At 47.9% G+C, this 14,993-nt stretch overlaps 1 protein-coding gene across 2 annotated transcripts in view; it reads right to left on the bottom strand.

Annotated features, from left to right (window-relative positions):
* TPRA1 (transmembrane protein adipocyte associated 1) overlaps nt 1-14,993 on the bottom strand; it is a 38,436-nt gene that overhangs the window by 8,812 nt on the left and 14,631 nt on the right. For both annotated transcript variants that reach the window (XM_063941216.1, XM_063941217.1), the window contains exons 3-8: nt 6,962-7,094; nt 5,725-5,811; nt 5,441-5,513; nt 4,967-5,046; nt 3,857-3,967; nt 3,425-3,485 (exon numbers count right to left, since the gene is read on the bottom strand). In XM_063941216.1, coding sequence (XP_063797286.1) covers nt 3,425-3,485; nt 3,857-3,967; nt 4,967-5,046; nt 5,441-5,513; nt 5,725-5,811; nt 6,962-7,094 — 545 coding nt within the window. The remainder of the gene's footprint in view (nt 1-3,424; nt 3,486-3,856; nt 3,968-4,966; nt 5,047-5,440; nt 5,514-5,724; nt 5,812-6,961; nt 7,095-14,993) is intronic.

A 14,993-nucleotide genomic window follows, 5' to 3' on the forward strand; every position in this document is an offset into this window, starting at 1 on the left:
AACCACGCCAAATGGAACGTCTGAAGGCGTGCCCCCACAACTGGAGATCCGAGATGGCTGGGAGCCCGTCATGCCACTGGCTTGTTGATGGTCTTAGCGTCCTGACGACTGTTAGTGGTTTGTTGAAACCACGTCCTCTACGTCTACCATGTGTGGTTGTTCCTGTATCACGGCCTTGATAGGGCTGAGGTCTAAAGGATTGGAACGCTGGTTCAGAGTATTACCGTCTAGGTACCTCAGAAATCCATATGTCCACTTCAGGACCAAACAATTTCTCGCCAGCATAAGGTAACGCTACTATACCTCGTTTAACCTCTGCCTCCGTCTGCCAAGAACGCAGCCAGAGGGCACGTCGTGCCGCATGATCAGTGAGAATTATAATGTGGTCTTTCTGTAGGCTGACCTGAGCTGTGTGCCACGCAACTATAGCCTTATTCTCCGAAATTCCCCCTAAAGTAGGTCTAAGCAACACCCCGGCTGCTGTATACATTGACTTTAGTATAGCTTCTAGCTTACACTCTGACTGGTCTTTAAGCGTAGTAGCAGATGGAATGGGTAACTGTGAAAGTTTTGACACGAGCGAATCCACAGCCGGTGGATTTTCCCATTCATAGACTCTGGTTTATTAAGAGAATCTGAATAAGGAAAACACACTGAAGATCTCTGTTGTTTAGCAAATAACACTTTATTTGAAATAGGTTCTTCAGTCTGTACAATCTAGAACCTGACGTGCGGCGGGGTTAATAGTACCCTCACTATCTGACTACTGGCACACCTCACCCTCCTCATATTCTTCTTGCAATATAAGGTATGGCATTGAATCGTCATAACTATTTTTCGGAATAGAGCTAGACTTTTGTGCAAAGTGCTGGACGACTCCTGAGCCCCTACTGGTATCCCAGGAGGCATTGTCCTAGCCTCAGATCTCGCCGTCTCACGTTCCTTACCTGGCGTGGCCATTTTTGATTGTAAACCCGACATAACATCCTCCAGCCTTGGTATGGAGGCTGAGGGGAAGGGAACGTATTTGTTGTATTTACAAACATATTGTGTCACACACGCACAGACGTTGCAGTTAAGCTGCCTTTGAGTTAGCATTAGCCTGACTTATTATGTACAGATACAGACAAGTAGACAAAGATAACAAGTCCCACGACTCAGTAAATGTTACTAAAGTGTATATAAGCCTGAAGTGCAGTGCACATGGGCTACACTACATGAAACCTGATCTGTGCAAAATTCCTAGTAACACCCATGCTCCATCCGATGGCCGAATGTAGTAGGACAGCAACTTCCTGAAAAAAAAAAAAAAAAAAAATAAATTATATATATATATATCTATATATCTCACCCTATTCTGATTTTACCTCAACCTCTAAAGATAAGCTACCTCTCCCACCTTTTTTTAATGTTTTATCCTGTGTATTTTATACCCTATTTTCTGTGTTTTTATGTACCTTTTTATGAATTTTGGCATATGTGTCTCTGACTTTTTTAGCTCAGCCTTTTGCTTCTTCCTTTTTAAAAAAAAACAATATTTCTTGACTAGGCTGCATTTGAATATTGTTACTATTCCACACATTACCCTTTTTTAGTGCTTTGTCTTTTTGTAATTAAATTTTATACCTTTTCCAGCACCTGGTTTTTACATCATTTACTAGACACATTGGTAGCTTGCAATAACCTCATCCCCCTGCACCATTTTCTAACTTGTAGGCATATATACCAGTGCCTTCACATGTTTTTGAGGTTCTTTAGCTGACGCCCTAAATATTTTGAAGGGAGTGTCCACCAGGCTAGGTTCTGTATACTAGTCCAGTACGTATTTTTCCCATACTGTTGTATATACCTTAGATACTGTATCCGTGGCGCTGGTAGCTTCTTTTGTACATACATATATACATACACATATATATATATATATATATATATATATATATATATATATACACATACATATATATATATATATACATACATACATACATACATACACACACATATATATATATACACATACACACATACATATACACACACACACATATATATATATATATATATATATAATATATATCTCCAAATACACAAGCATATATACCCATTTAAAGTTATATGCAATATAGGCTTAAAAGCCTGAATGCTGCTGCATTAAAATGCAGCTTAGTTTATAAGGCCTCTCGCTTCAATGCGATCACAATCCTCCCCTCTCCCGCGCGACCTCCCCCTCACAGACGGACCACGGCAGCAAGCACTGTCCACTGTCAGTCTCCCCTCTCTCCTCCCCCGGCAGACAGAGCCGCGCCAGCCGCCGTTCGCGGCCCGGAGCTCTGAAACGGGAGGGAGGGGGAGAGCAGCGGCGCAGGGAGCCGAGCGGTGGGGAGCGCCCAGCTGCGGCTGCTCATACTATCAGTCCGGGGCTGGGTAGCGGCGGCAACAGGCATGATGTTACACTGGCTGGCGGGTCGGGAGCGGCGGGTAGTGCGGGCGCTATGGAGCCTGTGACAAGAGGCAGGCAGCAGGGAAGTAACGGCCGGCGGCGGGTACCACACACGGCGGGGCGGGAGCTGACCGCCCCGGGCATAAATACCTGCGATCCAGTGCTCCTGGACTCTGACGGGGCTTCTCCAACAAGTTCCGTCCAGTCCTTTCTGCAGCCTCAGCTGTTGTTAGCTGGGCTGCTTGTGGCTGTGAGGGGGCTCCTTTGTGAGGCCCGACACGCCAAGAGCTGCACGCAGCAGCTTCTATAATCCCGTACCCAGAGCTTTTGTGTAAGCTGGGAAAGGATTGTAATGTATAAAAAATAAAAACAAAAATATTTAAAAGTAAAAAATGTATGTCCCCCTCGGAGGTCCACACTTGTGCTTCCTGTCCATGTGAGCACCGAAAAAACACTGTGGTATTCTGGGAGTATGGAGGGGAGGAGAGTTACTGAAATTTGAATATTCAGTGCCCAGTCCTTGCTAACACCGTCCATATCCCAAGAGTACTCCAGTGACCCCTAGTGGATGAAAAAGAAATAGGCTCTATGTCAGCACCAAGCAGTATAATTATTAATGCAACATCTTCAGATAAATTGTCTGTGCAGGGACATTATAGAGAAACAGTATAGACTCCGCCATGCTCCAATGTCACCGGTGCCTAGTGATTGGACGGGCTCCGCGGCTCTACGTAATGTAAGTGATGAGAATTCTCTAAGCCTTGATAAATTGGAAGGAACGAATGTGTGATATGAACAGGTGTATATAGATCTTCCATTTCCGAGGATCCAACTGTGTTTTGTTTTTTTATAAACAGGGGACGAATGTTACCAGTAAACGTTAACATTATTATAGGGGGATGTTAGACGAGGTAGGTACATGTGTATTATATGTGGGTAATATGTGGAGGAGGAGCCTCACTGGTTCTGACGCGTTTCACTCACATGGTAGCGAGATGCGGTCTCTCAGTGGGGTTTTGGGTAGTATAGACACAAATGTATACACCTGCGGACAAGAAAGACCAGGAGGGAATGTTAGATATAGTTAGAGAAACAAGACAGGGAACACTGCGTAGGATTCCGTACAACAAGGCTGCAGCTAATGGAAATCAGTAAGAATCTTAGAACCTGGTTCTAGTTAACGCTCCGCACTGAGCACAGACTATACTCCCTACTTACTGTATAAAACCCATAAGTAGGTCCTAACTCCACGCTTTACTAAATATATATAACCGCATTACTACACTACACACCCCACGCTTACCCTCGCCAGGTAGATCATATCAGTAGAAACCAGAACATTTCTAGGCATAGAAATAAAAACTAAAATCATTTCTCACAAGACCCGATAGCGCCATAGACATAATCCCCCCTTACCAGGAAGAAAAAGCAGGAGCTGGCGAGCCAGAAGTGTCGGCCACCGTGTCCGTAAATGTTAAAGTCCTCTGCCGAGAGGTGGGAGTCGGGGTACAGGATTTCCAAAGTGCCCTAGAAGAAGAACAGCAGGTTTCATACACTTACAGCTCTCTGGGCAGATTCACATTACTTCATGGTACAATTTACTCCCGTAAAGTTCGCACCGAAGCCAGTGCCATAGCGCAATCATACAATTTACATACAACTATGGGTCTAATTCCGACCCGATCGCTCGCTAGGTTTTTTTTTGCAGTCCTGCGTTTGCATAGTCGCCGCCTACAGGGGGCGTGTATTTTCGCTTTGCAAGTGTGCGAACGCATGTGTAGCAGAGCGGTAGAAACAGATCTTGTATAGTCTCTGCGATCACTTCAGCCTGTCCGGGCCCGGAATTGACGTCAGGAACCCTCCCTGCAAACGCTTGGACACGCCTGCGTTTTTCCAACCACTCCCAAAAAACGGTCAGTTGACACCCATAAACGGCTTGTTCCTGTCAATCTCCTTGCGAACGCCCGTGCGAACGGATCCTTCGCACAAACACATCGCTGAGCGGCGATCTGCTTTGTACCTGTGCGATGCATACGCATGCTAGTGTTCACGCTAGGCTGTTTTAGCAGGGCGCCGCGCCCTGCCCGATTTTTTAAGGGCAAAACCCGCCCTGCCCTTTCTGCGGCACCCTGCTAAAACAGCCGCCCGCTTTCTGCCCTCCCAGCGTGTAAAGATGCCGTGCGCATGCGCGCGACATCCATTTACGCTGTGAGGGCGCTTGGGGGAAGCTCAGCACCTACGCACGCCCCCCAACAGTGACGCCGCCGGCCGCCCACACCCCCCGTCTATGGGCTGAACCGCCCACTTGTATTATGTATATTGACCACGCCCCCTATTTTCATGACCACGCCCCCTTTTTGCCGCGAGCGCACACGCTTGTGCTCCTCACAGTCCGGCGCCCTGCCCTGCCCCTAGAGTGAACACTACATGCGCAGTTTAGACCTGATCGGCCGCTGTACGAAAATGCAGCCTAGCGATATAGCCCTTATATACACAACTTATAAAATGTACAAAGTGCGGATTCACCTGCGTCACAGAATAGCCGAGTGACAGCACTGCCGTGATCGCCAGGACCCTCTTCACACTGGATTTACTTTCAAGATGACCTGGAAAACACAGCCAGGATTCTACTCAGATAAAACCCTAAGACTTGAATCAACACAGTGACTTAATCCATGCACTTTACACCAAGTGTTTGCTGTGTGTGATCGCAGGAATGTGAAGGACTCTCATTGGTCACATAATTCTGGGTTCTTCAACCGTTCTAGTGTTTTGAAAAAGGTTCTGAGAAGAACGGAAACTTGAGACGGTGCAGAGAACGTGGGGCAGAATATAGGGATGGCAGAAAAACACGGAGACACGGAGTAACTGTCCGTCTAAGGAGGACTGTGTGTCATTAACTACACATGAAAGCTAAACGATGCCAGACAATTAGTAACAGGCTATTTGGAGCGGATTTATCAGTTTTGTCTTGTAACGCAACACAAATGAAGCACTCACCAAACGCCAGCCCCAAGATGATGACGCTAAGTTCTATGGCGAGCAGGAAGAACCTGGTGATTTCCCACAGAACCTGGGCGATAGAGGAAGATTATAACTGGGTTTACCAGGGATGTACCATAGTAACAGCAGTCAGTAAGGACACTGGTGCATGGGAGAAAGCTTCTGTAGCCCGTAGCAACAATCACATTCTGTCACACACACGTTCACTGTAGCAGAATAATTTGACAGGTGAATGGGGGCAAATTAAGCAAAGTACTTTCTGAGCTTTGGTCGGTTCTAACCTTGTCTGTGACAGTAGCGACACTGGAAGAACTCACTGTCATCGACACAACAGCTCGAGTGATCCCCACAAGGGCCACCACAAAGACCTAGAACCAAAGCAACAATTAGAGCGCTGATCCATAAGTAAACAGTTAGGCTTACGTTTTATAGGCTATTCAGGTATTACGGTTGTGATAAAAGCACTGGTAAGGAGGTACATGGGAAATATATTTGCCCCAGGTTTCTGATCTATGAGTTTTAAAACCCCAAGAAAATGTCTAAAATTACAAAATAGTTTTGGCAAGACTTTTGGGCTTTAGTAAAAGCCGGTTAAGGGTTCCTGGGGTTATGGATGGAGAGTGAGAGCGGGCTCCACCGATTTTTGGGTCCACAGCCTGAGAACAGGCTAATTAGAGCTTGGGCCTGTAGAGGCTGATAAAGATGTCATGGTTTTACTCGGTGCCCCAGTACTTGTTGAGAGATACTTTTGGCTGTGAGTATTGTGCATTAGCTTATGGTTTGTTGTAGGGATGCTAGGTCCTACCATTTAGAGAGGGAACCAGTTTAGTTAGAAGCCTAGACAGGCTAGGATTTATTTTATTTTTTTTTCTATACCACACAATAAAACGAACTACGGCTAGATTGCATGAAAACCCTGGACTGGTGTGCCGTTTCCTAGCTGCTGTGTGCCAATAAAGGGAGGGACCTTTATCTCATCACACAGTCTTACATGAAGATTCTACCACAGTGTAACAGTGTAATATCGGCAATGCCAGGGGGCGGTATAGGGTAGTAATTGCCACAAATAAAAACGGAAGGGGTATTTTAAGAAACCAAACAGTTTATCTGCTGTGTGTGTGTAGGGGGGGGGGGGGCGGAGGTACTTCCACTCACATACCTGCTCTGCAGCAAAAAAATTAACAGGGTTTTCAACCTTAGATGCACCGCATGTAGCACAGAGCAGCCCCCACCTAGTATCTAGGATATTAACTTAGGACCATGTAATTTATTGGTGGTAATACAACTCCACTTGATGTAGCGAAACACTTGCATATGAGGCGCTATAAACTTTTCTCAATAGAGGACTACAAACACTGCTTTGTAGAGAGATGGAAATATCTGTCCTTTAAATGAGTGAGACTGTAGGACTGGCCTGCACAGGGTGGAGGCAGCCATTTTGTGTGCTGGACTAATACACACAGGAGGGAACCAGTGACAGTGCTGACATAAAGCATACACACACACAGGCCTACTCACCAGGATGTAGAACGTGGTGAAAATGGGACTTGACGTGACTCTGATTTTAGCTCTGGCCGACGGCAGCTTCCAGAGGAGGAATGCAAAGAAAAGGACATTGGGAATTAGGAGCAGGAGATCCCAATATCTCACCCTGAAAGGAGAACAGGAATAGTAGAAGAAAACCAAAAAATGTTACTCCCACTAATTTGTGGTAACTTTTTTAAGACCCCAGTACACCCATATGCTAACACACTGGCAGCAAAAATTGTGCAAACACATGGACGGAGCTAGCCACCGAGGCGCATGTTCGCATTCCGAGTGAGATCTGGTGCGTCACCCGCACAAGCAAGTTACGCGGGTTGAGGTTCCCGGCGTCGACCGTCAGGTCATGGTTTCCTCGAGTCCCTCATCTCAGACTTTACAGTTAAATGAATAAATACACTTATCTCCTCTCTGAAAGAGATATATACAATCAATAAAATGAAGATAACTTATTTTTTTTTAAAACCACCACACAATTTGTTAAATTGTGGCAGCTGAACAAATAGACTGAACAACTTCAGTCCAAGAAAGCGGATCTAAAGGACAGATCGCATGATAGAAGTGTAAGTAATGAGCAATAATACATAGTAACATAGTTAATGAGGTTGAAAAGAGGCAAAATGCCCATCGGGTTCAACCTGTAATCGGGCTTAAGCCAAGTTCATTATAATGTCCCAATTGAAATAATGTTTTATGTTTCGTTATCAACTGTAAATCATGTTCCTCCCAGAATAACAATGTCAATATTTTAAATGCTATAACCTCGGATATCTTTTTCAGTCAGAAATTTATCCAATCCGTTTTTAAATGCCTATATAGAGTCCGCCATTACCTCCTTCTCTGATAGGGCAATAAGGATCTGGAATTCCCTAACAGTAAAGACCCCTTTCCTACGTTGCGTATGGAATTTTCTCCCTGACATCTCTGTAAGGTTGATTTAACACTCTGCTCCCAGAGGCCACAAACTCTCCCAAGCGGCACACCAGGGGTGAATGTCTACAAACGGAAATCTCAGTCTCCGTCTAGGACAGTTTATGTAATTTATTTGCCATGAATGATGTTCCACAGGCCATCACCACCCCCAGAACCTCACACATCCTTGTTCCTATACAAAGCCACAAGTTGCATCATGATCTTCAGAGTATAATGGGGGTAATTCCAAGTTGATCGCAGCAGGATTTTTGTTAGCAGTTGGGCAAAACCATGTGCACTGCAGGGGAGGAAGATGTAACATGTGCAGAGAGAGTTAGATTTGGGTGGTTTGTGTTCAAACTGAAATCTAAATTGCAGTGTAAAAATAAAGCAGCCAGTATTTACCCTGCACAGAAACAAAATAACCCACCCAAATCTAACTCTCTCTGCACGTTATATCTGCCCTCCCTGCAGTGCACATGGTTTTGCCCAACTGCTAAAAAATGTCCTGCTGCGATCAACTTAGAATTACCACCATTAATCCATTAATTACTCCTCGGACCATCAGAGATCACTGCAGTAATGTAACAGACGGCTGACGAAGCATCTGGCAGGGGGAAGTTTTACTAATCAATATCAGAAAAGTGTCAGGGAAGCTTGGACCATATCTTATTAGTTCATGATAAAACGGATTCTTCTTCATCTTCCAAAAGCAACGCCGGACATCAGAAGAATTACATTTCCAAAGCCAGATATTTCCGTACACAGCCTCATGGTATTCACAGACCTTCCATACACGGGCTCTATCGCTTAATTCACCAAAATTGTAAACGAAACGGATCTGTCATTACACCCAGTCATAAAGCGCTATCCAATGCTCCAAACCCTAGAAGATTCCGTTATATTTAAGCTGGTCCATACAAAAAGAAATAAAACAGGTTTAATATTATAGCTTGGCGCGGAAAAGGCATCTGCTCATGTTAGCTCTCTGTTTATGGACCTCTCGCTACAAACATCTGCGCTCAGTGCTATGGTTATACTATGCTTCATGTTCCTCAGGGGGTAATACACACTTCATCACATGTGCACTGCAGGGGGGGGGGGGGGGGCAGATGTAACATGTGCAGAGAGAGTTAGATTTGGGTGTGGTGTGTTCAAACTGAAATCTAAATTGCAGTGTAGAAATAAAGCAGCCAGTATTTACCCTGCACAGAAACAATATAACCCACCCAAATCTAACTCTCTCTGCACATGTTACATCTGCCCCACCTGCAGTGCACATGGTTTTGCCCATTAGCTAACAAATTTGCTCAGGTCTGAATTAGGCCCAAAGTAGCAATCAATCAGCTTCTATCATGTTACAGGCGTTGTTTGAAGAATGACAGTTAAGAGCGGATTGGTTGGTACTCTCTCTCCACGTTCTCTCTTGCCAAACTTTGATCCATATCCCCCTTAATCTGTAACACTTCTAACAAGGATTTAGAGACAATACAGCCCTTTCAAACTTCAAAATTCTATTAGAGCCGCTATATACTAAGTGAAGCAAATGCAAAGCAGGCATATAACGGAATACATAATATTATAACAATTGTGCAGTCTGGGGGAGAAAGATTACAATATTAAATCATTGCAAAGCACTCTAAGATCATCAGGAAATCCAGATTCTACCCTTCCAGACGTGTGCAGAATCCTTCCCAAAACTCTTGTAAGAAGTTAACCAGTCTCTGTGATAATGCAAAAACTGGCCGTCCCTTTCTGCCGTACCCTGGAGACAGTCACATGAAACGCCCTATGGCCTTGCCGCTCAGGAAATGTGTACTCTGCTGTCACAATAAGTGGTTAGCCAACTCACACAACGCTGGTCCTGCTTATAGATTACTTCGTCTCCCTCAAGGCCACATTTCCCCTAGGATCATTACGTTATCTATAGAGTGTAAGCTTGCGAGCAGGTCCCTCCTACCTCTATGACTGTTTGTTATCACCCACTTTTGTTTTTAATTTTTGCTTGCAATTGTAAAGCGCAACGGAATTTATAAGGAACGGTTAATAAATAAATGAAAGAACTCATTGCTACCAGTACAATAACCTAACAAGCACAGAGCATACCATCGCCACCAGGAGAAAGCGTCACGTGTGAGCATACACTGTTCTAGACATGGCCGCGTGGGGTCACAGAGGACACCCTAGGTTCCCACAGACTCAGCAAACACTGACTAAGCTAAATATACACACATGCTGCATCTGACACCGACGGCTCACACAGTAAAGAGAATCCAGACACCGTACCTGTATAACCTGTATTAGGTACACTCCTGCTCAATCAAATTAGATCTTTAACATAACACTATTTTGTTGTTTCTCGTAAATTTACCCATATATAAAAATATACTTCCTCCTTTCCGCCCTCTCCCACTGGTGTTGTTCTGTGCGTCTGGTTTACACTAACATCCCACTTGTGCCTGTGTTGTAAACCATTCATTTGTGTGTGTAATTAGTCATCGATTAAACTACAGAAACCTCTCCAATGGGAAGTAGTTTGACAATCTTTATGCTGCTGACATACGGGGTCATTCCAACCTTATCGCACGCTAGGTTTTTTCGCTGCGGTGCAATCAGGTCAAAACTGCGCATGCAACGCAATGCGCAGGCGCGTCATACGGGTACAAAGCGGAACGTTGCTGAGCGATGGATTTAACGAAGAATCCATTCGCACGGGCGATCGCAAGGAGATTGACAGGAAGAAGGCGTTTGAGGGTAGCAACTGACCGTTTTCTAGGAGTGTTTGGAAAAACGCAGGCGTGTCCGGGCGTTTGCAGGGCGGGTGTCTGACGTCAATTCCGGTACCGGACAGGCTGAAGTGATCGCAAGTGCTGAGTAAGTTCAGACCTACTCAGAAACTGCACAAAATGTTTTTGCAGAGCTCGGCTGCACAGGTAATCGCACACTTGCAAAGCGAAAATACACTCCCCTGTGGGCAGCGACTATGTGTTTGCACGGCTGCTAAAAACAGCTAGCGAGCGATCAACTCGGAATGACCCCCATAGTGACTGTAGACAGCACAGAGATCGAAAATCCATATGTCTAACACACAGAAATAGCTATCCATCTGGCATATGCAAACACAAAATAGCTTAAACACGCTTACAATAAGTAAATCTATGTGTTAGCTATGAAGAAATCATTATGTGTGTGTGCAAACACTGTTTTAGGCATGCGCCATGTGGATTCACACAAGATACCCTACGACCACCGCCACAGAACCGGTGAAGGGTGCGATCTGCCGTTGCCGCAGTGTGTAAACACCGGCAACAGCAGTCCATTTTGCACACTTCGCCAGGTCGATTAACACAAAAGTGCTCACTACCCTATAGGGTAGCGAACACTTTTGTGCAAGTTACTGCTGCCGTAAAGTGCGGCAGGTGTCGCACAGATTCACCAGGCCGAACAAGTCGTCGGCAACTGAATTCCCCCCTATTATCTCTACTCTTTGTCTGTTTGTAGCTTTCCAAATTCACTCTTTCGGCTTTAATTAAGAAGCAGCGGCTTCTTCCCGCCGGATTGGAGGTGAAAATGTACTTTAGCTTAACACAGAGTGTGAGTGCAGTTTACAAATTTCCCATCCATCCCACCAGGAAGCGGCTGCTGGCGTCATAAATAAAGCTCTTTGTTTCCGACTAAAATAAAACCAGAATATTTCTTACAGTAAATGCTCCCGTAAACAGGTCAGATTTCATTGTTTGAGAGTGTCATTTACATTTTCTTTGAAATTATAAAGATCTTTGGACGCAGCTGCTGTACAAAATGCCGCAGGAGGAGGAGTCTGGAAAGAGGTGTCCGAAGATGCGTGACCATTAAGTTATTCAGGATGGCAGGGGAATTTACACTGCCGGGACAAGGAAATCTGCATCGGAAGACACAGACCCTGTCTCGTCTACAGAACGGGGTCTCCGTAGCCGTCCCCTCCCTGCTCCCGAACGCTCGCAGCGTTCCGTTCTGCACGGGAAACGTCCACAAACCATTGAATTTGCGTAGATATCTGAATTAGGCTCAGCCCATTGTACAGCATCGTCTGTTACATAAAATAAGAGATCAGCCGACAAACAATTTACTTTGCAGTACAATATACAGTATATACTTTAGAACAGGGGTGGGCAATTATTTCAGGTGAGGGGCCACTTGACATTTCCTGTCAGTATCCGAGGGCCACACACAAAATAGCAGCTCCCCCCACTTGCCAAAAATATAGGGACGTGGCTTCATGTGGAAGGAGTGTGGACAAAAAATAATACAGATTCATATTAGGCTGCACAATAGTCTCCATTATTCAAATTGCGCCACACAGCGCCACTTACACACATTACAGCAGGTAGAGCTCCCTTTTACACAGTACGGAAGGTAGAGCCCCCTTTTACACATTACAGCAGATAGAGCTTCCTTTTACACAGTACGGCAGGTAGAGCCCCCTTTTACACATTACAGCAGGTAGAGCTCCATTTTACACAGTACGGAAGGTAGAGCCCCCTTTTACACAGTACGGAAGGTAGAGCCCCCTTTTACACATTAACATTTTATTTAGGATAATTATTGCGCAGCAAGCAAATTATCCAGTGTCTTATGGCCCCTGGGGAAAGGTGTGACACAGGGGCCCTCATTCCGAGTTGTTTGCTCGCAAGCTGCTTTTAGCAGTATTGCACACGCTAAGCCGCCGCCTACTGGGAGTGAATCTTAGCTTAGCAAACTTGCGAACGAAAGATTCTCAAAATTGCGAATAGAAATTTCTTAGCAGTTTCTGAGTAGCTCGGGACTTACTCTGCCACTGCGATCAGTTCAGTCAATTTCGTTCCTGGTTTGACGTCACAAACACTCCCAGCGTTCGCCCAGACACTCCCCCGTTTCTCCAGCCACTCCCGCGTTTTTCCCAGAAACGGCAGCGTTTTTTCACACACACCCATAAAACGGCCAGTTTCCGCCCAGAAACACCCACTTCCTATCAATCACATTACGATCACCAGAACGAAGAAGAAAACCTCATAATGCCGTGAGTAAAATACCTAACTGCATAGCAAATTTACTTGGCGCAGTCGCACTGCGGACATTGCGCATGCACTATAGCGACTAATCGCTCCGTTGCGAAAAAAAAAGTAACGAGCGACCAACTCGGAATGACCACCAGTGATAGGACACGGGGAGTGTGACACAGTGACAGAACACGAGGGGTCACAGATAAGAGCCGGCACACACAGTCCAGTCTCCGGGGGCAGCCAGCATCTTCGGGGAAGCTGGACATGCCCCCGGAGCGAAAGAGAAAATATCCGCCAGGCCCCACCCCTTTTAAATTAGGCCACACACCCTTTTTGGGCACCACACGGGGGGGGTGACACGGTGACAGCACACGGGGGGTGACACAGTGACAGCGCACGGAGGGGGTGACAGCGCACGGAGGGGGTGACAGCGCACGGAGGGGGTGACAGCGCACGGAGGGGGTGACAGCGCACGGAGGGGGTGACAGCGCACGGAGGGGGTGACAGCGCACGGAGGGGGTGACAGCGCACGGAGGGGGTGACAGCGCACGGAGGGGGTGACAGCGCACGGAGGGGGTGACAGCGCACGGAGGGGGTGACAGCGCACGGAGGGGGTGACAGCGCACGGAGGGGGTGACAGCGCACGGAGGGGGTGACAGCGCACGGAGGGGGTGACAGCGCACGGAGGGGGTGACAGCGCACGGAGGGGGTGACAGCGCACGGAGGGGGTGACAGCGCACGGTGGGGGTGACAGCGCACGGTGGGGGTGACAGCGCACGGTGGGGGTGACAGCGCACGGTGGGGGTGACACGGTGACAGAACACGGTGGGGGTGACACGGTGACAGAACACGGTGGGGGTGACACGGTGACAGAACACGGTGGGGGTGACACGGTGACAGAACACGGTGGGGGTGACACGGTGACAGAACACGGTGGGGGTGACACGGTGACAGAACACGGTGGGGGTGACACGGTGACAGAACACGGTGGGGGTGACACGGTGACAGAACACGGTGGGGGTGACACGGTGACAGAACACGGTGGGGGTGACACGGTGACAGAACACGGTGGGGGTGACACGGTGACAGAACACGGTGGGGGTGACAGAACACGGTGGGGGTGACAGAACACGGTGGGGGTGACAGAACACGGTGGGGGTGACAGAACACGGTGGGGGTGACAGAACACGGTGGGGGTGACAGAACACGGTGGGGGTGACAGAACACGGTGGGGGTGACAGAACACGGTGGGGGTGACAGAACACGGTGGGGGTGACAGAACACGGTGGGGGTGAGTGACAGAACACTGAGGGGGGGTGTGACAGTGACAGAACACGGGGGGGGGTGACACGGTGACAGAACACGGGGGGGTGACACGGTGACAGAACACGGGGGGGGGTGACACGGTGACAGAACACGGGGGGGTGACACGGTGACAGAACACGGTGGGGGTGACACAGTGACAGAACACGGTGGGGGTGACACAGTGACAGAACACGGTGGGGGTGACACAGTGACAGAACACGGGGGGTGTGACAGAACACGGGGGGGTGTGACAGTGACAGAACACGGGGGGGGGTGACAGTGACAGAACACGGGGGGGGGGTGACAGTGACAGAACACGGGGGGGGGGTGACAGTGACAGAACACGGGGGGGGGTGACACAGTGACAGAACACGGGGGGGTGACACAGTGACAGAACACGGGGGGGTGACAGAACACGGGGGGGTGACAGAACACGGGGGGGTGACAGAACACGGGGGGGTGACAGAACACGGGGGGGTGACAGAACACGGGGGGGTGACAGAACACGGGGGGGTGACAGAACACGGGGGGGTGACAGAACACGGGGGGGTGACAGAACACGGGGGGGTGACAGAACACGGGGGGGTGACAGAACACGGGGGGGTGACAGAACACGGGGGGGTGACAGAACACGGGGGGGTGACAGAACACGGGGGGGTGACAGAACACGGGGGGGTGACAGAACACGGGGGGGGTGACAGAACACGGGGGGGGTGACAGAACACGGGGGGGGTGACAGAACACGGGGGGGGTGACAGAACACGGGGGGG

This window comes from Pseudophryne corroboree, chromosome 9 (assembly GCF_028390025.1).
Source record: "Pseudophryne corroboree isolate aPseCor3 chromosome 9, aPseCor3.hap2, whole genome shotgun sequence".
Lineage (NCBI taxonomy): Eukaryota > Metazoa > Chordata > Amphibia > Anura > Myobatrachidae > Pseudophryne > Pseudophryne corroboree.